Below are 25000 nucleotides of genomic sequence, written 5' to 3' on the forward strand. Positions count from 1 at the left end.
TTTGACAGAAGTAGGGAGTCGTTCAAGGTCATTTTGGAATATAGGTATCATACACTACAGTACTGACCTCAAAAATATCTTCTTGATGAGGGTAGTATTCATGAGAAGCCTTCACAGGAGGACCTTTGGCATGCTTACTGCCCTACTTTCAAATTAATCCCGTGTCGGTATGACTGGTTCTGTGGATGCTTTTTATTCCTTTAGAGTATATAATTAGTTTTGATAAAATCATTCAGAATACCAAAGGTGCGGAGAGGAAAGCTGGAGGTTTTTCTTTGCAGGAAGGTATTCTATTTCTGTAACAGATCTGTTTGTAAACAGCCACCCAGCTGACCTCTGGAGTCATTCTAGGCACTAATTTTATTGAAAATACAATTCCATGGCAATCTAGCATATAGTATTTCTAGTCTGATTTAAATACAGTATGTTTGATTTGCTGGCAACTAATTGATCTGCTGTATTGTTCATTTACAGTTATGTATACATTGTTGTACCCTCACAGTTTCTTGGAAGGGAAGAGTAAGATCATTTTATTCAGCACCTTAGCATAGTTGTCTGTAATGTATTCAAATGCGTACCAGTGTTAGTTCAGAAAACCAAAACCGAATGACACAGCAAGCGTAGCCGAGGCAGGTGTTGTACAAAGTTTAAAGCTATCTCTGTCAAATTCTTTCAGTGAGATCAGAACCTTTACGAGTCACTACGGCCCTGCTCTCGGAGCAAATTTCCACGTGGGCCTAATTACAGCAAGATTTTTGCTTTTCTGATGAGAGTAAATCACTGTGTTCTAACGGGTTGAGCCCCTTCACCCCAACTTCATTTCATTTTTCCTTCTACAACTCTGGTCTTCTGAGCTGAAAAACCAATCCGTTAACCCAATGAGCCAGCCAGGATGTCTGCCTGTTTTTTAAACTTTGAAAAATCGTTTATTTTCAGAAGCCCAACGTTAGTGAAAAACATACCCACCAGCTTAGGCTATGGAGCAGCTCTTAATGCAAGCTTGCAGGTAAAAAATACTAAATTATTCTTTCTTTTCACACACTAGTTATATTCTTATGTGTGGCATATTTAATTTCCTGCTATACTTTGGTCTAGGGTTACCTATATTTATGTTGATGTAGACCTGATGGTCATTCTAAATACTTGGGTTTATCATCCAAGTAAGTTGTATTACCTAGCACTGCAAGAAGTACCAGTTCTTATTCATGCTACTTTTGATGTGAAGAAGCAAGAAGGACACCCTGTGGCAAAATCTGGAACACTCAGTTTTGCTGCAGATGTTAGATTGATAGAAGCTTTTGCAAATGCATGTGGATATGCATTAATATTTATCCAAGCTGTCATAAATGATTTCACATCATAGTGTTGGGGAACATGGTGCTCATGGCAAAAACTTTAAAGTTTAATTATAATATATAATTTTTATGCAGAAGAGGCAAATGTCAGGACTTTTTTATTTTGAGTTAAGTTCTGGTCATTTTTTAAAGTATAGCAGCTGCCTGCATTATAAAGGAGCCATACATTGTGTGGAAGGGCATAGGGGTTAAGTGTAATTCAAAGTCAAAAAATGATGTAAAACTAGAAAGTGCTATGCATATCGGAACATAGTTAATAATGGAAAATAATGAAACCTGTGTAAGGGAAATAGTAAACCTGGAATAGAGATGCTGTTATATTCAGAATGTGAAAATAATGGGAAAATGCACAAAATTCTTCTGGCCACCTCTACAACTACCCAAAATGAGCTGCCTTGTGTGTGTACGTTCATATGTGCATAAACATTTAGAAGTGATTTGTATAAGTATGGACTAATAATTTTATTTTTACTCTTCATTTTGCTAGGCTGCACTGGCAGAGAGTAGTTTACCATTGCTTAGTAACCCAGGATTGATAAATAACGCATCCAGTGGCTTACTGCAGGCAGTCCATGAAGATCTCAATGGTTCGCTGGATCACATTGACAGTAATGGAAATAGCAGTCCGGGCTGCTCTCCTCAGCCTCACATGTAAGTGCAGTTAGCATCCTTTCAGGAAAAAATGCCTTAGTCTAAGACACAATATTACTCAAAAGGGCTTTGAAACATGGTAAGTGGAACATCTGGAACTATATGTTTGAAACTAAACATTTATATTAAAACATTTCAATAGATGAGTCTTCATTTAGTTTGTAGTAAGATTGGTGTAAGTTTTGGGTTTTGGTTTTTTTTTTAAATATAAACCTCTTCAACTTGCTTGCAAGCATTAAATGTAATGGGAGGCTGATCTCTGTGGTCATTTTCACAGCCTGGTTTGTAAGGTATAGTCAGAATATTCATGCTGGAATTAGTTGTAATTTTACCTATGAGTCTCTAAACCATTTATGAACTGTAGTAGAGATATTGCCCATTTATATAAACCGTAAAATGCAAAGTTTAACTGTTGCCCACAGTTTACATAGAAGCCAGTAAAGTGTAACTTTTTGCCTGTCGTATAAATCAGTGTAATTACATATTCAAGTTTAATTACTGGTGCGTCTGTATTGGCAAGGTTTATATGTTATATTTTATGCAAGACTACGATTCCTATTAATATTTAGCAGCTAACTATATCATTAATTACTCTAAAATCTTTCCCCTACCATCTTTTTAATGGAGCTGAGAGAGTGGAAGTATTAAAAATTGATGTATTGTGGATTTCAGAAATGTGTCTGAAGCTTTAGAAATGCCTGGCCTTAATCAGTGGTGTCAAACGTGGCAGTTTCTTGTTTACTAAATAGTAAAACATCTATCTTCGAGGTATTGTTTCCCAGGTTATTTATATAATAATTAGCAGTATGATATCTAAGTAGACTTAGGTTTAAGTTTACTGTAGGATGATTTTTAATGTGTATGTACAATTATGATCTCTTTTTCTGTGTTTAAGGTAGCTGATCTGATTTGCCTTTTTTCATTCCATTTTCTCTTTCACGTTTTTAATGTTCATTTTCATTTCTAGAGTGGGATATTTAGCAGTAACAGTAATTGAGACCAAACTCCCCTTTTACTTATGCTCTAGTGTGTGGAGAATCCATTTTGCTCTGACCTTTTTTAGGGGAAATATTTTGCCGAGTTTTTCTTCGTTTGGCATGTTAATATATCTAAGATCACATAGAAATGTTTATTGTCATGCATTTAATTGTTTTATTGCACATTTATTCTACTTGCCTTTGAAAATAATACACTGTGAACATTCATGTATTTTATCAGGTTCCAAACCATTACTTTTTCAAAATGGAAAAATTTGTCTTTTGGAAGTGTCTTTAGATGTATTAAATAATACAAAAGAAGTAATAAAACTTGAAGTAGAAAGAACATGAATATATGCTCTTGAGAGTAACACTACTCTAAAACAAGTAAAGTGAGCAATCAGACAAAAGTTTTTATATCCCATGCTTTATGCTATCAACCATGCAGTGGGTAGCTTGAGGCCTTTTACTTTTAGCAGTTCTCCTGAGTATGCTAATGCTCTCTTCCTGTATAAAATGCCAAGACAATAAAACTTTAAAGAGCAAACAAGAGTTAGATCATGTGTGTTAAAAACAGCTACTTTACAGAAAAGAATGACACTCGCTATTAAAGTTGTTTTGTAAGTGTTTGGCAGATCTGTTTACATATCCTATGTACTGTCTGCCATTCCGCTGGATAAACTGGGATATCTGTGCATATGATTATGTAGATATGGCTACATTTATAGCTGTGTTTATAGCTAAAATACTGCATATTGTAGCAATTCTTGCCTATAAAAAAAGGCAAATAACTTGAGTTACACCCTAACTCAAGATTCAGCCTTCCTCTCTCATTTCTATGGTACGTTGTTTGTCAAAACAGGCAGTTTGGGGACTTGCCGTGGTGACTCTTTTGAAACTTGTGCCTACATGTTGCTCGGTTCTTGGTAGATTGAAGCAACAGAAGGAGAATGCCCTGAGATACCACTGGAGAAAGAGGTTATGCTCATTCATCCCTTGCACCAAATTTAGTGCAAGATTAGTGGGCTTCTGTGAGGCCATGAACTGTCAACCAAAAGATACAGGCTATGACTAGATACCTGCTCACTTGGGACATTTTTGCCTTTTCCTTGCTGAGGGAGCCGAGAATATGAAAAAGGGAATGAATGCCATCTGCAAGGAAAAGTCAAGGAAGGGAGAGGCTTGTGCAGGAGGCAGAGGACCAAGGAAGAGGAGAGGCCTCTTCCTTGCCTCCATAACCACGTTGACCAGGGTCCCTCGTTTTTGTTCAAGAGCGTTACTTAAGAAAATGAGAAAAGAACATAGGGAAAGCATGACAGAAGTAAAATAAGTAAGGAATATGGCAAACACTGAAGAGAAATTTTAAATTTTACATTACCTACACAGATTACATAACCCCATGGCGGGAGGGGGGTAATGAAAAATAGTTAATAAACTAGAAAAAAAAAAAAATATATTTTACTGCCACAAGCATCCACTTACTTGTAGCTTCCTGAGAAGGTTCACCCAGGAAGTCTGGGCGTTTCTCCCCTGGAGAAGTGTTCTTGTGGGGGGTCTTACTTACTGCACTCACCTATAAAGTTGGTGGCTCTATTAATCTCCGAGTAGATTAAACCTCCATCTCCTGATTACCAGGAAAGCGTACTAGCCAGGAGATGGGGAATATGCTGAGCAATTACATTGCCTGCCATCTTGAAGCTGGCACGCAGCCAGGAGCAGTGGAGCATGGTGTTAGGGAAAGAGGCAAGAGATTGTGTGCAATTTAGAGATCAGAGCATTCAGTTGGGAAGGGGCAGAGTTTGGATTCTAGACAAGCTTCCAGGGAGAGACATTTGTTTGGTATTAGAGCATCAGCATGAAATGCAAAGAGTCCCAGTGACTGTCAAAGCCAAGCATATCAGTTAGGCATTTGATTGTTAGAATTGTACTGAATATCATTTTATCAGATAAATATATGATAGGGGAACTTTCTTTTTTTTGGAATGTTCATATTAATTTTTTAGCATAAATTTATCTTTTTATAAACATTATGAAAATTGTGTGTGTGTATGTACAGTGGTCAGTATTTCTGTGCTTTGAGCATGAGAACATTATCAGAGAAATTGATTTCTGTTACTGTAATACCTTAGCTACTCAGTGTCAGAAAGTGGGGAAATTATTCCAGTCTTTGGATTTGAACCTGATACTTCACATCTGGTTTTTGAAACAGAGTAGTAAGAGCAGTTAGAGTCATCAACTCAGCCATCTGTGGACGGGTATCTAACATAGGTGGGTGAGTCAGCTTACTTAGAAAATAGTCACTGTTCATTGACTAGAGAAAGACAGTAGGTACATAACTTCAAGTAAATGTATAACATTTAAATGCTTGTTAAGTGCAGTGAATCCCAGCCAGTGTATTTAGGGCAGTGGCAGTTTAAAAGCTTTACAGTTTTTGCCTTGGGTAATGATATCTAATCTGCTCCATTTCTTACACTTCTTGAACACTTAAAAATACTGCACTAAGTTTTAGGTGATCAGTATAACCATGGCCTGGTAGTTGGGATATCTCCTGTATTAATAATTACGTAAAGCACCTGAAATTTTATGCCGCATACCTCCCAGTTTGCATTCCCAGTCTGATGAAAGATGGTAATTCCATGATCCAGTATGCAGCATACCACTAATGGGATCTCAAACCCTAGGTTTACTTTCCGTGTTTCAGCAGTATTAAATCCAAGTTCTGTCTTTGATTGGTCTTTAAATCCAATTCCTGGTAGGTTGATGTGGGCATTAAGTGCTCCCTTGACATAAATTTTCACTGCGAAAATACGTTACTTCTTGTGGGCATATATGTTCTGTTCAGAATTCAGATTTTTTCTAATATCAGTTGTCAACAATCAACATCAGACAATTATCTTTTCATTTAAATCAATACTTAAGACTGTTTATTCCTTCATTTTTTGAACATGGACTACTGCTCCAAAATTCCTGGGGGTTTTAGCTGATGAGCAACACGTTTCAAAGTGGCAAACACAACAGGAGGTATTTTATATATAAAAAATCATTATTTATGTAGAACTAGGTGCTGCTAATCTTGCATAATAATTGTACGTGGATTTAGTTGGAAGCTCCAGAGTACACACCTTTGAGGTATAAATCCAGACTTCTGAAGTAAAAAAAGAAAGCACAAGCATCTGAACAAGTGCAACTAAAGCTGCATGATTGTGGGAAACTTTGGAAAAACTTTTATCATCCCTGAAGGAACAACAACATTGGATAAGACATGCAGTGATACTTAGGGGGACAATAATGACAATTCATGCATTAGTGATAACAACTTCTTTTTAGCTGGCATGTCATAGCCAGTATACTGCTGAAGATTTTTGGAGGTATTTGAAAGTCAGTTCCTTCAGAGTCAATAAATTTAGATTCTTAAATGAACATCGGGATCATAGTGAAATCAACTTTGTGCTATTATTTTTCCTGTCTCTGTTAAATGTTCAAGAGTTCTCACTCTCAGGGATGGAAATCAAGTTCAGCTGCGTTTCTGGTGTTCGTCTGAGCATTTGTACTAGATTGATCGTACTTAAGTGATTATTGCAACTGGCACAGACCAGGGTGTTTTATCACAAGAACACTTACCGCATCTCTTGTCCACGTGTTCGTATTTTGGCAAATGGATCATGCAAAATGCCGTTTTATAAACTTAGGGGAAAAAGGTGAAGTTTTAATCTGCAAAGCTGTTCATAGCAGTTGAGGAAACAAAAAGAAATTGGTCATCAGAAAACTCGGAAAATTGTAGACTGAGAAAATGTAGTCTCACCATAGGAAACAATGGGGTCGTCATGCCATTCTGTTAAAACTCACTGCAGCTTATTTAATAAGGAGTGGGAAGAGTTAGCAAAGGAGATAGGGAAAGCAAATATCCTACTGATGAGGTTTTGTGGAAGGGGGCTGTCGTCATGGTTTTCTCCCTGCTCACGCTGTGTGAGAGTGTAGACTGAGGACAATGCAACTAATCTCTTATATTCTCAAATGACTTATGAAAATAATCTAGTTCCTAACAGCAAATCCAGAATCCTGGAGATAATGGATGTCATTCTAATTACTAGAATTTTAATTGGTTGCTTTTTTAAAAAGTACATTGAAAACAAAAAATTTTTTTGAGTCACTCCTTAAATAGTGAATTCATATATCCTCATCTCATATATGACTCTTCGTGTTCAGCTATTGTAGTGCTGCACTCAGTAGAGATGGGAATTGTTTGAAGCCAAATGTCAAGACACATATATATCCCATGATCTTTAAAGCTGTTTCTAGAAAATGTTATGTTAGGTTGTTGTAAAAAAGAATAACTTTTGGCCAAATGAACAAGATTAAGAGTCAATCTGAGATGAATTAGAAAAATGAGCTTATCCAGTGTAGTCTTCGTCCTCAGTTCTGTCTATGAAAAGGTGAGTTCCAACCATCTGTGGTTTCAGTCACCTTTTCCTTTGTATTCTGCTGTCGTTCCCAACCTTACTTCTTTACCTTTCCCACTCTTGCCCTGACTGGATCACTTCTCTCTGCAGTTCTATCTGCATAATCATCAAACTTGTTTTATTTTTTTTTTTTAAACTTTTTTGTCTTTAAATTTTATTCCCAGAGGCAAATATGATTATTCTGCTCTAAGATCATTTACTTTTGAGGTGCTTCAGTTTGAAAGCATTCCATTGTCAGGTCGTTCCCCTATCTGATTATTCCAGTCCCCCACTGTTAAGCTTTGACACCACTTACAGTAGGTTACCTATCATTCCAGTTTTAATCCCTTTCATTCCCTTGTTTCTTTAACTTCATAATGTTCCAATCTCCTGTCTTTCCTTCTTTCCTTTTTTTTTTTTTTTTTTTTGTTATCATTGCATTGTCCCATTTCATGATCTCTTTGCATTTACCTTGGAGGCTTGTTCTGTTCTAGGAGACTGCTATGATCCAAGTTTTGTTCATTGCATAAGACTTGACATAGTGTATAAGAAAATAAACTCTTGAAACACATCAATTAACAGGGATATAACAAGCATTATTAAATAGGTGAGAAGCATGTAATTGAGCGCACAAATGTGGTAGCAGTTGCAGTATTTCTGGTTATCCTTGTTCATCAAAAATGTTTCACCTAATCACATGATATTTTAATGCCTGCATAATTTAATTTCACACATTTTTATTCATAAATCTAACATAAGGAAGGTAATGGGCAAAGAGACTTTGTGACAACAATTGATTTTTATTTTTATATGAAAAGAAGAACAGCTAGGAAACAGGATCTTAAAGGTTATAGCTTTTGTCTGAGCGTATTCCCATTGAAAGAAGCTCTATTGTGAGAATACGCAGTGAAATAATTTTGGCTTTGTCTACTGCTGGAAAGCATCTGAAAGTGACAGGCAAGTCCAGCAATCCAACACTTTATCATACTATTTTCTTAACATTTACAGTTTATTTTGCCTTTACTGATTGTATGGATCATGCGATAATAAACACTCTTGAGTTGTGACTGTGCCTCCCTACTTTCGTACAGAGCAACTCGCGTGTGGGTGCTAATGGAAAAATAAGCAGCGATGTTTTGATTAATAATAGTTTTCACCGTTCCCATTGACATAACTTTTCACTTGAATATTTTCCTAAATGTTTATATTCTCCTTTTCTTTTTTATTTTGCATTACTTTACTTTTCAGTTCATTTGTCCTCTACATTTTCCTTCTGTTCATCAATTTTCTTATCTTTCAAGACTGATGTTCCAGTCCTTTATAATTTCCTCTTTAACTTCTTAAATGTTAGATGTCTTACTTTGGATCAGAAGTTGCTGCTGCTTCTTTACATTATTCCAGCCCCAATTGTTGCTCTTCTATAGTACATTCCCAATGCTCTTGACAAAGAGATCACTCCAGAGATATAGTGCCTTCAGCTGAAAAGTGTCAGATCCCCATAGCATGGCTTGTAGAAGTTGGTAGGCTCCTGTGGGGTTTCACAGAATCTTTTTGGAAGCTGTCTTGCTGAAAACTTTGTGGTACTGCTGTCATGAATTCTCAATGTATGGACAAGATACTTATGCTTTTCACATAACAGGTCTGTATAAGAAAAGGTAGCATCTTAAATATTGTTACAGACGTTAAAAATGTGTTTGAAGTTGTGCAACTAAATCTCTCTGCAGTGTGGTTGTGTAACCCTTAAATTTAGTTCATAGGAGATTTCTGTCTTTGTACAACACAAAAGCTGAGATGATAGTGCCATTAACGTGTATTTCTAAAACTGCACATACAGTTATGAATTTTTTCAACTTTTGTTGATTGCACTTGGATTTTGAGTAACTGTAATATTATGAGCCAAAATTTTTGAAAGTGGACTCTCTAGATATTTTTTTGTAAACAAACATGTCCAAAATGTGTCTTTACATTTACGTATCATGTAAACAGTTAGATAAAAGCATGCAATTATATCCAATTGGTAATGTTTATACCAGTAGCTTAAATTATGATCCATATATCCAAGCAAAGATTCATTGAAAAATATAGGACATTATGCTGAGAAAGTGTTATTATTTGACTATTATTTAGTCTTCAGAATTTGTAGAAAACTCTAGGCACTTTACGCATTTTAAAAGACTAAAAATTTCAATGCACTTTTTTTTTTTAAAGAGTTTATAGAAAGGCTTCATCTCAGGCTGAACCCCTGTGTGTAGGTCACATGAAAGTAATCAAATCTCAAGATGACTAAAGACGTGATTATACCTGGTAAAGTCCATATGCAAAAGAAATGTTCACAATCTTCTGGCAAAGTGCAGTTGGGAAAATGCACTCTTGGCATTTAACAGCAGTCTGTGATTTAGAATAGTGCTGGGAATGCGTATGAGTAGTACAGACCCTGATGGAGTCCCTGTTAGGGTTATAACTGCAGGTATTCCAGTGGTTTTCTCCAACTAAACAACAATATTAATGTGTATCTTAAATTAGGCTGAACAGATCCAGTAGTCTTCCTCCTTTACCTAGACTTACCAAGTTCATTTGTTCCACTGTACCCATTAATAGAGGTTTAATGATGTTGCAGAGCCTTTGTATGATCGTGGCCTCTCACTAACCCTTTTCAAAGACTTCCATAAGCTTCTGATTGAGATGGATAAGGGGAAATGTTTCTTTGATGCAGTATTATGCTGTGATAGTAGTACTCTGGGTAATTAGGGGCTTCCCCCAACTTGATTTTTATTTTTCTTTATGTTTCCCCTCCTTTTCTTCATTCCTTGCAAATTTGGCATTATCAGATATCATAGCTGAAAAATGTTCTCAGAGCTTTTATCTCCTCTTGTTCTAAGAACACAGGAAATGAGAGTCATGTTGTGGGCACCTCTGTCATACAATTCCTCTCCTAAAATTATCATAGTCCATCTCAAATTTGAAAGCCCTTGCGGAACTTCATTCCTTTGATGATTATAAGCCACATTCCAATTTCCAGGCTAAATATATTCCAATTTAGTTTCACTGATATATGTCCTAGCTTACATAGTCTTTCTTACTCTTCCTCTTTGTTTCTCAAATGTGTTCTAGAGACCACACTGTGAACTTTGAATCTTCATTTTGGTAGACCAAACAGGCTCTTTCTGATACAGCAAACTGCCCATTCTCCCCATCTTTCTAGTAGCTATTACATAAAACTACTCTGGATTTATTTTCATGTGCAGGTGTTAACAGTTTTTTGAAGCATTCCAGCTGTAGACATATATAATGTGTTTCTTCCTTTTCTCTTTCTTATGGGGAAAAAACATATTTTAGCTAAATTCAGCTAAACTGTTGTAGTTTATTTTTATAGTACGGTATTAAAGGATGGACTGAGGGCCTTGTTGTGATAAGTGCTGTACAAAGCCAAAACAAAAAGGATTTTCAAATCCCTGCCCCAAACTCTCGCAGTCTTTAGTTAGTAATTGAATTGTTTAATTTTTGAAAAGTGTCTTCAGATGTAGTTTGAAGGGAAGCTGTATATTACTTACATTACTGTCCCCATGTAGAATAGCATCAGGCTCTGTTCAGAGAAGTGTTTGACACAATGCCAGCTGGCATTAGACTGCCCTATAGGTACATTAAACCAAAAGGTAAACCATGACTGGTAGCAGTGAAATACCTTGAGATGAGTGCCCATCAAGTAGTGTTCTGTTACTATGCATGCCCTTTTATTCATGGCATCATGAAAGAAATAATCATGCTTTTGTATCCGTCTGGAGTTACTGTAATTACAATTTAAAACATGTATTTTTTTTGTTGTGTAGCTAGACATTTACAGAAGTAGTAACGAACAATGTATTGCACTGAATATATTTCATTCAGCTGGAATATACTGCCCTGTGAAGCAGGAGTCTGCGTTAAGCACAGGCCAAAGTATGCGGTGAAGAGGCAGGATACGTTAACCTAGACTCTGTGATATCCCTGATATGTCCTAATTAGCTCAGTCTGCAGGCAGACTATATTTGTGTTTTCTTGCAGTGGCCACACTGATATAACATACTCTTCAGACATGTTGCTCTTCACGTCTAAATCTTAACTCTCTAATAGCATAAAAATGGGAGGCATGATTAGTATTCACATGTTGTTAACAATTTGGTGAAATGTTCTGAGAAAAGTTAGAAGTGTTACGTGTAAGAACAATCATTGGTGTCAGTATGAGGTGGTGATGACTGGATACGCAGCCGTTCTTAAGACTGTAGTAATTGTAGCAGGTCACCAACTGCATGTGTGCTGACAAAGGCATGTGGTTGTGAGAGCATACTTAACAGGAATGTCGTACATAAAAGGAAGCTCTATCCTCCACCCAGTTCTTCTGACTGGCCTTTTCTGAAGACTGAGGAAGGACTAAAAATATTAGGTTTGTTGAGAAGAGAGAAACTGGGTGGGGAAATGATGACAGTCTTCAGAATACTGTGCAGAGAAGATGGGAATGAACTCGTCCTTGTCCATTGGGAACAGCACAAGAAATAATTGATTAGTATTTTAGCAAGAAGAGTTAGGATAGACACCAAGAAAAAATACAACCTTTCTGACTGTAGGATAATTCAGTGCCAATAGGTGTACCAGCACAGTGAGACTGTGGAACCGCTGATACTCGAGGCTTCTAAGAACAAATTAGAAGTAGTCAGAAGTGGGTTAGGTATAAATGATCCTACTTTGGGGTAGCAGAAGGGGATGAAAAGACTACATGATCTTTTGAGGTCCCTTCCAACCCTATTTTCTTCAATTCTTATGATAAATCTGGAAAAAGTAAGATTTTCATGTATGCTATGTCTTAATAGAGGCTAGCTGAATTGTCCATTTACTTTGTAACCTGGAACAGCTGTCATAGCTAAATATGTTTAAGCACTCTTATTTTTAAGATTGAATGAAACTCAGCCTTACAGAAAAAAATATATAGTGAGCATACGATTCAGCTAATGTGAGAAATGTCAGCTAGGGCAGCGCAGACAGTCTTACATGGGTCAGTTTGACCCATTTGTCCCTGCTGAGTGTGACGTGTGGTTCTACTTGTTAAATGCTGCCATCAGCTATTCAGCAAAAAACATACCGAAGGGCTGGCCATTCTCCAGGCTTGTTCTAGCAGGTAAAGGTAGTCATCACTTCAAGTCCTAGCTCTTAAACATTGAAAAAATAAAATAAAAGATAAATGCTCCAAGAAACTTAGAGTATGAAAAGGAAATACTTTGGTAGCACCCTGCTGAAAATTTTGAAACATACCCATCAAGCATACCTATCGATCAACATTTTCAGTGAAGACAGTTCCAGAAGAAAAAATGTACCATGCCTAGGTGTAAATGTAATGCTATTTAATCCCTTGCTGCTGCATTAGAACAGAATGTTTAGGTGCCACTGTGGACAAATGTTGATGATTAGCTTATAAAATCTCATAAGTGTGCTGGAAGTGTTAGTAAAAGGATATTATTTTCAGCCTTTTTGTCCCACACTATCTATCTGATCAGCTATATGTTTTCCAAGATAGCAGAGTTTTAGTGATGTAAAAGTTTTCAACAGAAATAGAAAAACAATTTTGTATAGCCTGTATTTGTATGAAGATGTATAAAAACCACACATAGTACCGTCCAAATTCTCGCTCAGCTTTTTCTGGATCATTGAATACCTTTCCAGATTTTGCACAGAGAACATTTGCCTGCTCTAACCCACAACTAACACTGAGATATTTAGTTGTTCCTGCTACGTTTCTGTGTAACTGGTACACTTTTTAAAACTTCCCAACCATTAGATACTACAGAGACTGCCAGATCCATAGCCTCTTTTCTTAAACTTTGCTGTTTTCAGGCTTGCTCTTTTTCGATGGTTCTTCAACAACCCCCAGAATATTCAGACACTCAAATCTCTAGTACTTTGTCATTTTCCTTTGAATTTTTACATTAGAAACTTCTGTGCTCTTTCTCCCTAATCCTCTTCTTTGTTTAGGATGTTAACTTTTGACGTTTGAACTAGATACAGTTCACGGTTTGAAAGACTTGAGAGGCCTGTGCCCTAAGCTAATTTCTAGTCAAGTTTCTACTTTTTTGTGGTTCTATCACAGAGAAAATACATTTATTTAGATACCAAAGGGAGCAAGCCAATGTCAAGGATGGGAATTTTAGTAAGACTCGTTAGAATCAGAAAATCTATGTTAATGTCATCTTCTTAATCAGAACTTGATTCGTAAAAATTTTGATCCTGTAAGAAGGGCTAATTTTGCATAAGTTTTGAGCCTCATTTGATATTTAAAGAAAATATATTGTTAATATGTTGATTTTCCAGAAAGATCCTTTCTTTACCTACAGTTCAAAGATTTTATCTGATTATTTTTGTAGTAAGTATTATTAGCTTTCATAGCTGATAATATATCAATGCAGATAGGGTATCCCTATTTACTGTCTTGGCATTTTCTTGCCAAGTTTTTTAAAAAAAAAAAAAAACACAAAAAACCAACAAAACAAAACAAAAACCAGCATGAAAACCTGGTCAATTTAATTATCAGTTTCATCATCTAAGGGAAAAATCTGTATGTTTTCATTACCCATTTTTAATTAACATATTTTTTTTTATCATTAAAGGGTAATGAAATTGTCATCTGGGTATCAATAAATCTGTCAATTTATTCTCTAGATATTTCTCTGTACAATGTTTATTTCTTTGTACAAAGCTAAAAGGAAGAGGAGGACATGTTGGTTGTTGGGTTGGGATTTTTTTTATTTTCAACATTTTTTCAACTTAGAGTTATTACTATAAAGCTGAAATTCTTCAAAAAACTTGTTTTGCATATTTTCCTTTTCATTCTGATTTGCCACCAATGTCCATCTTCAAACTTTGCTCAGAATAGAAGCTGCAAGTTTTAGCTGTCCCTAATTTAAAGTGAACGAGTTTGTATTTTGATGTGCTTGGGCAAGGCCGAACTGGTAGGGCAAGTAGCACCAAACACTATCTCCAGCCACTTTAGGAACAAATGTATTGTGTATTTTGTAGATAAGCAGCACAAAATCATCCCTGTGTTGGGAGGTGCCTATGGTATAGAAAGGAAAAAGGAGAGGTTTGCTCCTTATCTCCGTGAATTAATGGCTGGCTGGCTTCTGTAGTGTGAAGGTCAATATCTGTTAAAACATTTTCCTGTAGAGTAACGGCAGATGGCACCTCAAAATTATTGATTACTTACATATTTTAATCGTGTTAAAATAGTTAATAAATTAAAAAAACACAGCTCATTAGCTGTGTAACATACTGAGGATTTTAAAAACTTTTCTTTAGCAGTAGCTCTTTTTATTGTTAGAAGAAATTAGTAGTGAGTTAACTGTAGTGATAAAATGATCATAAATATGCCATATTAAATTGGGTGACCCTTAAGTATGAGTAAGGTGAACATTTGATTTTTCCTATGTTTTCCTTATTTCCATATTTCTAGTGTATCACTTTTACTTATATCTCCAGGCCGCTGCTACTCTTGTGTTGACTTCATTGGCAGCTAAATTAAATCAATTCAAAGTATTCCTATAATTTTATAATGTTTCCTCCTACAGATGTATTTACCATGCCATAGGTCACTTCTGTTGTTCTTTTCTGGATTCTGCTATATTGTTTTTGAGATGAGTGATTAATAGCTAAAAGGTAGTCAAGTACATTGAACATATGACTTGAAGTGAGAGCCTACTATAAATACATAAACGTGTTTTATATTATTGTCACTGTCATTATTCTCTCCTACTTAGTCTAACGTACTGTGTTTGACTTCTTAAGCAGAGGCACCATTGAAGGATTTGTAATAACGTATTTCCCAAGTGGTTACAGTAGATAGATGTATATGGGTAGTTTCTTTTCTTTCTTTTATTTGTCAACAGTAAATTGATCTGCCATGGATTGTCAGCTTTGTTATTTTTTTCACATTTTTACATAGGACTAATCTAAATATATTGTGTTGTTACCTCTGTTTATATCTTCTTCTGGGTTATTCATAATTCTATTCAAAGTAGAAATCAAACGTAGGATCTTAGAGAATTCTCGCTGTTAACCTACCTCCATGTTGTGAAATAATCTTTTGTTCTTCCTTCATCTAACTGGTTTTATTACTGGCAAATCTTTACGTCTAATTTTAGTATGAGTTAGATTTTTGAAGTTTCTCACAGGAATTTGTTATTCCACCTCATTTGTCTAGTAGAAAAATACATGGTTCACTCTGTGTATCACCTTTGGTTATTCCCCCTTTTCCCCAAGCGTTCTGTCAGATGCATTGCGTATTTCACTTACATCTTCTGCTGTGAATAAACTTCACAAGTGAAATCATGGCCCTAATGAAGTCAAGGGGAATTTTGCCATTGACTTAAATGAGATCTGGATTTCATCCCAGGAAACCATTTGTCTTCATGTCTTTGGCTTTCCCTCATTTCTTATTCTGCCTTCAGTCACTCCTAATCACTCCTAATCTCCATCTGATATTTCTCGTGACTGCTTACAGCCCTATTTCTCAATTTTAGTTCATTAAAATCTTTTTTTTCCAGATAAGACAAGGAGTCCTCCCAGATCTGAAATCCTTTTATTAGATCTTTGAAAATTTGTACAGTGTTAGTAGTCTACAACATTAGCAAAATTGCTAATATTGAAATCCAGAACCTTTTTATCTGTGCAAATACAAGCCAGAAAATATTTTCTCAGTTGTGGCAGGACTAATTGGGAATGCCCTGTTAACCAATAAGCTTCTAAGTGATTTTTAAAAAGGTTTGGGGTTTTTTTTCTGTTAATAAAAGTGTAATGTCTTAATATTTTCTGCTTTCTATATTTCCCTAAAATCCAAGAGACAGAGATAAAATCACCTTTTCTTTTAGGATTTTTGACATTAAACTGCCTTCTTAATCCTTTGTACCTCCTTTTCAGATGCTCTATATAGCTTGTGGCATATTCTTCTCTTTAAAATAGCATCATGTGTTCACTTAATTCAGACTTTCAGATAACAATGAGTATCTGCCTGCTGTCCCCGTCCCCTCTGTTATTAGAGATACATAGGCACTCAGAGTAGCTTTCCTCTGCCATGTTCATGCTAGATCTTCACATCCAATTAATAATTGTTCTTACCTTTTACTCTGGTCGTCCATTTGCAATACCTGGGTATTCTGTCATTTCTTCTGGGACATAAGAATATGCTGGGACCTGTCCTGTTTAACATCTTTGTTGATGTCCTGGAGGATGGACCACTTTCTCATCAGGTTTGCAGATGACATCAAATTTGGGGGAACAGTTGATATGCATAAGAGTAGGATTGCCATTCAGAGGACCCGCATGGGCTGAAGGACTGGGCCAGGAGGAACTTTATGAAATGCCATGCCCTGCACTGAGGAAGGAAGGTCCCCTTGCAATGATGCAGACGAGGATGGCCCGGCTGGGGAGCTGCTTTGCTCAGAAGGCGCCGGAGGTATTGGCAGAGAGCAAGGTGAGCAGGAGCCAGCAGCGTGCCCTGGCAGCTGAGAAGGTCGGCAGTGTCCTGGGCTGTATTAAGCACAGCAGAGGGTCAAGACATTGAGGGAAATGATTATCCCCCCCTTATCAGTACTCATTAGACCACACCTGGAATACTGTGTCCAGTTTTGGCACCTCAAATATAAAAGATACAGCAGTAAACTGGAGCGAGTTCGTGAAAAGGCCACCAAGATAGTCAGAAGCAGGAGGAATTGCCCTGTGAGGAGAGGCTGAGGGAGCTGTGCTTGATCAGCCAGAAGAGGCAGCTTTGAGGGGACCTGACCCTCAGTACCGACGGGGAGATTAGCAAGAAGACAGAGCCAGGCTCTCTGCTGTGGTGGTAGACTGAGAGACAGTGGGCGTTAAGTTAAAATGAGAGATTCAGACTGGGTATAGAGAACTCTTTGCTCATGAGGACAGTCGGGCAGTGAGTGGGGTGGTTGCCAAGGAAGTTGTATAGTCTACATCCTTGGAGGTTTTCAAGACCCAACTGGGTAAAACCCTGAGCAACCTGGTCTGACCTTGTAGCTGTCCCTACTTTGGCCAGGACGTTGACCTGGAGATCTCCTGAGGCCCCTTTGACCTGAATTATCCTGTGATCCTAGAGTGTGTTTCCATAAAGACAAGACAATGAGAGAGTGAGCAGAAGTAACCTAGCTTTTTCGCAATCAAGCTCAAGGAGAAAGATGCTCTGGATTTTGTTTTACAGAGACCAGCGAAGTCATATCAGGTGCTCGCTGAAGGGCTGGATCTTACAAATAACATATAGCAACAGCTGAGTTTACATCTTTTTAGGGTATCACAAAAGAAAAGTTGTGTTTACAAGATCAGGTTTGTGCAGTTGGTAACGATGGGGTTTGTGGGGTTTTTTTTGTTTTTTTTTTTCCCCCTGAGGAGCTCACTTACCTTTTATCTTAAAATAATTGAAGGGAAGGCATGAAGAACACTAGCTTCTTTTACAGTGAGTGATAAAGTTTTATTAACACCTATTATAAATAGGAAAGCAAGTCTCTAGTCTTGGAGGTTGGAAAAGCAATAATAGACTTGCACATTCTTACTTGCTCCTACACCTTACTTGATGCACCAGAGGCACTTTGTGACCATTGATCATTAATTCCATCTTACACCATCTGCTCTAGTGATGAACTAAAGACGACAAACTTTAGTGGCCTAATTAATTATTCCAGCGCACTCTTATCTCCTGTCAGAGCCTGCAGCAGTGCCTGCCAGCTAGGGCTGTTGCCTCTACTTTCCATCACCAAGTCAGTGCAACTCCCAACTCCACCATGGTAGATTTGAAATCCTTGGTGATAGATAAGATGATATATATGATAAGAAGTGTATTTTGAAGGTATTTTTTGTACTTCAGTGTTGCATTTGAGAGAAGAAAAGGTTGCTACTTCCCTTTTTTTCTCAGCATGGCTTTAAGAAGGGCCAGGGTGGAAGGGTGTAATTTGAAAGTGGCAGGTTGACAAAGCACATCCAGAAACACCCCCATTGAGGAGCAGTGCTTCTATAGGCATCACATTTCCAGTCTTCTTCCACCAGGATGGCACAGCTTCACTCTCTCCTTAGTGAAATGAGGTAGCGCACCCTCAGCTGTGACAGTAGGACCTTCCTCTCTTTCTTGCTTGAAGCCAGAGATTTGCATATAGGCATTATTTTATCTAGAAATAATAGCACTTCTTCAGCATTTCAGTGTATGTGATAAATACATGGGGGAAGTGATTCCTGATGTTCAAGGAAAAATAATAATGGATTCTGTGACAGTTGTAGCATTACTGAATTTGTATTTAATTACTTGTCTAATACTCTTTCTTCCCCTTCTCAATATTTGGATTAGTATCTCCCTAAATGGCTGTACATATTCACGTCAATAAACAGTTCACTTCTACTTAAGAAAATTAATAAACTTTTTATAATAGCGTGAAATTGTAAAGAAACAAAGTAATAGAATTAGATATCTTGAAAATACTGTAGGATTTGAGGATTTGTCTCCATTTGCCTACCAAAGCATAAATATAAAAATTCTAGATCTGAAACAGTGGATTGGAAAGGAGACCTTTTCTTTTTAAACTGCTATAGGATATCCTACAGACCTAGAGCTGTACTGGCAAGATGAGATACAGTTCTTCCTGAGGAAATACTAGTTCAGATCTACTAGAAAAAAGAAAAAAAAAAAAGGGAAAACAACCCAACAAACAAACAGGTCAGTTACTACTCTGTAATATAGTGATTATAATTTTACCAAATAATATTTGGTGAAAAATATTTTCGTAGAAAAGTGTAACGGAAGTCACAGCTTTAAAAAATATTAATTCAGAGAGAAATAGAATTTGTAAATAATACGTGTTCCAACAGGTTAAACTAGCAAAATATTTTATATAATGTTAGATGTTATCACAAAAAAAAGTCTTTAGAAGGCCAAGACACTTCAGATAAAAATAAAGATTAAAAATGTTCTTCAAATACTTCAAATGTACAGAAGGAATTAGTTTGGCCACAGTATTCTTTGTGCTTTAGTAGCTTACCTTTTGAGATGAATCCAAAAATTTTCAGACTTCCACAGTTTGAAGAATTTTGTAGCTGTGGATCTTTTTAATATCTTCTCCCAAAGTATACACAGAACACTTTGTGTAGCTGAATCAAAATTGCATGTGTACTTTAGGATGCCTGTAGCACAAAAGAATTGAGGACAGTCTGGGTAATAAGTAAAAATGTAAATAAAAATTGCAGATGTCTAACATTAAAAGTTACACTGGAAATGTGGACTTCTATAAAAGATATTATGTTACACAAATATAATGTTCTGTTTTGTTCTTTTCATATACTGAAGCATGGTCAATATAATGGAAGTAAAGATAGTGGAGAAATAGTACAGCTGGAAGAATATCTGCAAACAACCAATTGGTTTTGAAGATGTAAGGTTTGTGGGCTTAGGGCTTTCTACAGAACTGTGAGGAAGAATGGGTCAAACTGTACATCATTTGGTTTGGGAAATGGTGGAAGTTGATTGGCAGCTACCAAGTTTTGTTTTGGTTTATTTAACTTTTAAAAATCTTTATTAATTTAACAGGCAAACAAAATCTTGAAAGAAATAATCAACATAGGCTGTCATACCACATATGGCTTAAAAATCTTTCAGTCCCAAAGATTCCCTTGGGAAAACTTTCTTCAGCTGAGTTCCAGAAAATTCATCTTTATATACTTCTACATGAAGTCACCAGGAAAGCTAGTGAGTCAATAGTATCAAAATTAGCCTCATAGAAAATAAGCCTGGGAGGGACTTCAAGACATGATCTAATTTGTTGCCCTTTGTGCCATTGAATACCAAAGTAAAAAACTCCGTAGGGTTACTAGGTGCCTAAGTCACCATAGCAATGCAAAATACTTTCAGCTGCAACCCAGCCAAAAAAAAAAAAAAAAAAATCACCCTTTCAAGATTTCAGACTGATTATTGCAACCCCTGTGTGCACTGCAAGATTTTAAAAAATTACATGACTTGCTGCAAACTATACGCTTGGCTACAAAGCTCACAGTAAGCACATTGACCTAGGCAGCTTTTCTCTCTCAACATCTACCCCCTCTTCAGTACAAAGCCAAAAGCAAAGTCTTTTCAGTGTCAGTCATTACATTGACTTAAGTGTCTGAGAGACTGCATCTCTCTCCATCATGACGTCCCACAGCACTTTCCCTTAAATGATTTTAGCAGAACATTAAGGATTTTGGGTGGGTATGGGCAACAATGTTTAGAGGACCCAGATCTAAATGGCAGTTTGTTCCACTGGGAATCCTGGATGGGTTGTGGCACTTCCCTGGCGACTTTCAGAATAAAACACTAAACCCCTTGCATTTTTTTTTTCCTTTTTTACATATACAAATGAGAAATGAACTAATTCTTTTTTTCCTTCCCTAGAATTGGATGAAAGAAATACAGGGAAACTTAAATTGTTACATCTCTGGTTTGGAAGAAGGGAAGGGTCTCTGTAGTAACGCAGTGCTGATGGTTATAAAAGGCATTGTCTGACACTGTATTTTTTCCAAAGAAAAGCATTTTCTATTCAAAGCCTGGAATAAGCACTATTTCTACTAATCAAATCCAAACCTTGTTTGTTGTAATTATTTATATTTTGTTGTCCTGCGTTCTCACTGCTGTTTTGCTGGATTCGGTATCCCCTTACATTAAAGCTGATGTGACGTGAAACCTCTGTAGAAAACATACTATCCATAATTGAGAATATTTTATCAAGTATCTTTTCTCCTTGTTGACACCAGCTCAACTCGGTTTAATTAAGAAATCATGTACTTGGTTATGGGATCTGGTTGTTTTCTTGTCAGCAACAGCACACGTTCTAATGTTTAAAAGTTGAATGTAACACTTGTTTTGTTGCTGTTGCCTAGAATTTAGCAGGATCTTAGTAGCTATTATACTAAACAAGTTTTCCCAAGGCAGGATCAGGCTTATCTTGTGCAAAACTCGGAAGACAAGTTCACCTTGTATCAAACAAGTTATTGTAAGCTTTGGGAATTTGGCTCCACCTCTAAATATTTGGAAGTTACTTTATACATTCCTTCCTAGTATATATTTATCCCTCAGCTGCCTGTCCTGTTATCTTTCTTTTTCCTTTGAAGCCTCAGAGCTCTTCTCCAGCAGCCTACAAACAGTCTTCATGAGGCCTCTCTAAGTGTACAGCAGCTGTTACCTGTCTCTTGGCACCTGGCAGTCGTTCCAGTTAAATGTTATAAATTATGGTGTCTTTAAGGATGTAGTATACATTTGAGAACATGAGAACGTGAAGTTGCGGTTTGCCGTTTGCAGGAGTGGGAGAAAAATCTCCATGTAAAACTGTAAAGCATGTGGAAAAATGAATGTTTGAGGCAGACACAGAGGCAGAGGAACTTCATGTCCTGTGATGTATGAGCAAGGAAGAAGTAATGTATTGAGATGAGCAGGCAGCTCTGCAAGTAACTAGAATCCTTCTTTTATATTACAAAGTTCTCTCAGAGAGTTTCATTTTGAAAGTGCTGGGGTACAAGGAAAATGTTTTTTTTATAACAGTAGATCCACCAATTGTAAAGAAGGTGATCCATGGAAATAAGTATGTTCATTTGTTTGTAACTTTACCAAAAAGTTCTTTGAAATAATTTAGCATTGCCATACTTTATCTTTGCTGCTGCTGCAGGCATCTCCTCACCTTCTGTTTGTTACACTGCCTTGTTAGTCCTGAGCTCAGGTAGAGGTGTAGCTTGCCAGCACTTGTTCAATAGGAGACAGCCATTTTGATGAGGACATTTAGACATGATGTAGTAATAATACTTGCTAAGAGATCATCAGACCTTTATTCTACCAGAGTTAGCAGTGACTGAACTCAGTTCTCTCAGATGTGTGTCTAACCTCTTCATAAAGGCCCCCAAGGATGGGGACTGCAAGGCTCCCCAAGCTACCTGATCCAGTGCTTCACTGTCTGTACTAATTTTTAACTCCAGCATCTGACCTGTTGCTCTTTCCATAACCTAAGACACTGTTCTTTCAGCCTTTCTTCATATAACAGGTTTTTCTAAACCTCTACCTGGATTTTCTCAAGTTGCCACATATTTGAAATGTCATCATCTTCACCAATGTGCTTGCGTTACCTCCCATCTTGTTGACATCTGTGAAGTTAATAAACATGCTCTCTAGTCTGTCTTCTATATCATTAATAAAAAATACTGATAAGTTCTGAACCCAGGACTGGTCCATCAAGGAACCATACTAATCTTTGTTAAAATACAGATTCCAATTATACAGTAGATAAATAAGTTTTGATCAGAAGTCAGAAATCACTAGGCTATGACCTGTTGTTAGGATTTATTTGAATAGCATGTTTATTAATAAAAAGACATGGCATATATAAATATTCCTTCAGAATTTATGTTTAAATACTCAGCACTTCACATGGGAATTTGTCCTTAGTACACTGCTCTCATTGTATAACAAAATGGTAGTGTAGAATTTTGCAAATATTTAACATTTAAATATATAAATATATAAATATATAAATATAAAACATTTAAATATCTATTGATCTATGGAAACACACGGACACATACATATTTTCATATTAGTTACATACAAATACCAATCTGAATATTTTGTTTTCTGTGTACAATAAATGTCTTGGGATATACCGTACCATACTGAAAGTCTTCAAGGTAAGAATGTGTTCAGCAACTTAAAAGGTGGGTGTTCAAATCTTGTTTTGCTTATGGAAAAGAAAAAAAAAGAGGGTTGATTTTCCTATATATTTCATATAGTTGATTCCTCCTCAAAACATACCATAGATATAAGATCCTTTACATCTCTAACCAATATGCTTCAAGTTTGCTTTTCAACCTTTGATTTCAAAAAACAAACTCTAGAGTTGAGAGAAATGTTAGTTTCAAAAGCCTATGTGTTATTTCTTGTGCTTACACTTCCAGAAAGAGTTGTTTGTATGGCAGTGTTTGCTATAAGCTGTACTCTTAAGCTGCTGACAGAAAAGTCTATGAAATTTATTTTTGCGTGGACAACTGAACTGCTTGGTTTGGGTCTTGATTTACTGTTGATCTGGAAGAAAGTATAGTTGACAAAAATGAAAATTTTGTATCCTGATTAGTCTTCTAAGCTATTAATTCTTCCACAGATTACTCATTAAAATAATCTTTGAACTGTCCTTCTGAAAAAGAGGTCCTCAATACTAAAAAATTACAGCACAAGAGGAACTAGTATCTTAATGTGTGGTACATTTTTAATGGATATTTCTTGTTATCCTCCCTGTTTGTACAGTGGCTGCACTCCAACCACAGAAATGTAATAAAAACAACCTGGACACCACCCTTAAAGGAACTGAACTCATTTGGTAAAAAAAAAAAAAAGTTCTGTAGTCAGAATTTTTTAAGCATGGAAAGAAAGGCATAGCAATGAATCATAAAATGGTTTGGGATGGAAGGAACATTTAAAGATCATCTAGTTCAACCCCCGTGCCATGGGCAGGGATATTCTTCATTAGGTCATGTTGCTGAAAGCCCCATCCAACCTGACTTCAAACACTTCCACTGATGGGGCATCCACAACTTCTCTGGGCAACCTGCTCCAGTGTCTTACCACCCTCCTTGTAAAAGATTTCTTCCTTATATCCAATCTAAACCTAAACTCCTCAAGCTTAAAGATGTTGCCCCTTGTTCTGTCACTACAGGCCTTGGTAAAAAGTCTCCATCTTTCTTACAAGCCCCCTTTAAGTACTGAAAGGCCACAGTAAGTTCTCCCAAGAGCCTTCTCTTCTCCAGGCTGAACAACTCTGGCTCTCTCAGCCTTTCTTCATAGGAGAGGTGTTCCAGCCCTCTGACTGTTTTTGTGGCCTCCTCTGGAGCCGCTCTAACAGGTCCAAGTCTGTCTTCTACTGGGAACCTCAGAGCTGGATGCAGTACTGCAGGTGGGGTCTCATGAGAGTGGAGTGGAGGGGCAGAATCACCTCCCTTGACCTGCTGGCCACGCTTCTTTTGATGCAGCCCAGGATACGACTAGCTTTCTGGGCTGTGAGCGCGCATTGCCGATTCCCGTCTAATTTTTCATCCACCAGTATCCCCAGGTCCTTCTCTGCAGGGCTGCTCCCAATCCCTTCATCCCCCAGTCTGTACTGATTTTGACTATTGAGGTTTGCCCTGACCCAGGTGCAGGACCTTGCACTGGGCCTTGTTGAACCTCATGAGGTTCACCTGGGCCCGCTCCTCCAGCCTGTCAAGGTCCCCCTGGGTGACATCCCTTCCCTCCACTGAATCAACCGCACCACTCAGCTTGGTGTCATTGGCAAACTTGCCGAGGGTACACTCAATCCCACTGGCTATGTCATTGGTGAAGATAATAAATAGCATTGGTCCCAGTACGGACCCTCGAGGGACACCACGGATGAAGGAATATGCTCGGTATACTGGTGCACAAAATGCAATTTATTGTGAGCAACATAGGGGACAGAATATTGTAATAATAGTGTTATGGCATCTGGAAGTGATTAATGTGGTATTATATCATGATTAAAAATATTGA

At 37.1% G+C, this 25000-nt stretch overlaps 1 protein-coding gene across 1 annotated transcript in view; it reads left to right on the forward strand.

Moving 5' to 3' along the window:
• Positions 1-25000, forward strand: part of FOXP2 (forkhead box P2) — a 437464-nt gene that overhangs the window by 403643 nt on the left and 8821 nt on the right. The window contains exons 18-19 of the mRNA XM_052790203.1: positions 937-1006; positions 1843-2006. Coding sequence (XP_052646163.1) covers positions 937-1006; positions 1843-2006 — 234 coding nt within the window. The remainder of the gene's footprint in view (positions 1-936; positions 1007-1842; positions 2007-25000) is intronic.

The sequence above is a fragment of the Harpia harpyja genome, chromosome 6 (assembly GCF_026419915.1).
Source record: "Harpia harpyja isolate bHarHar1 chromosome 6, bHarHar1 primary haplotype, whole genome shotgun sequence".
Lineage (NCBI taxonomy): Eukaryota > Metazoa > Chordata > Aves > Accipitriformes > Accipitridae > Harpia > Harpia harpyja.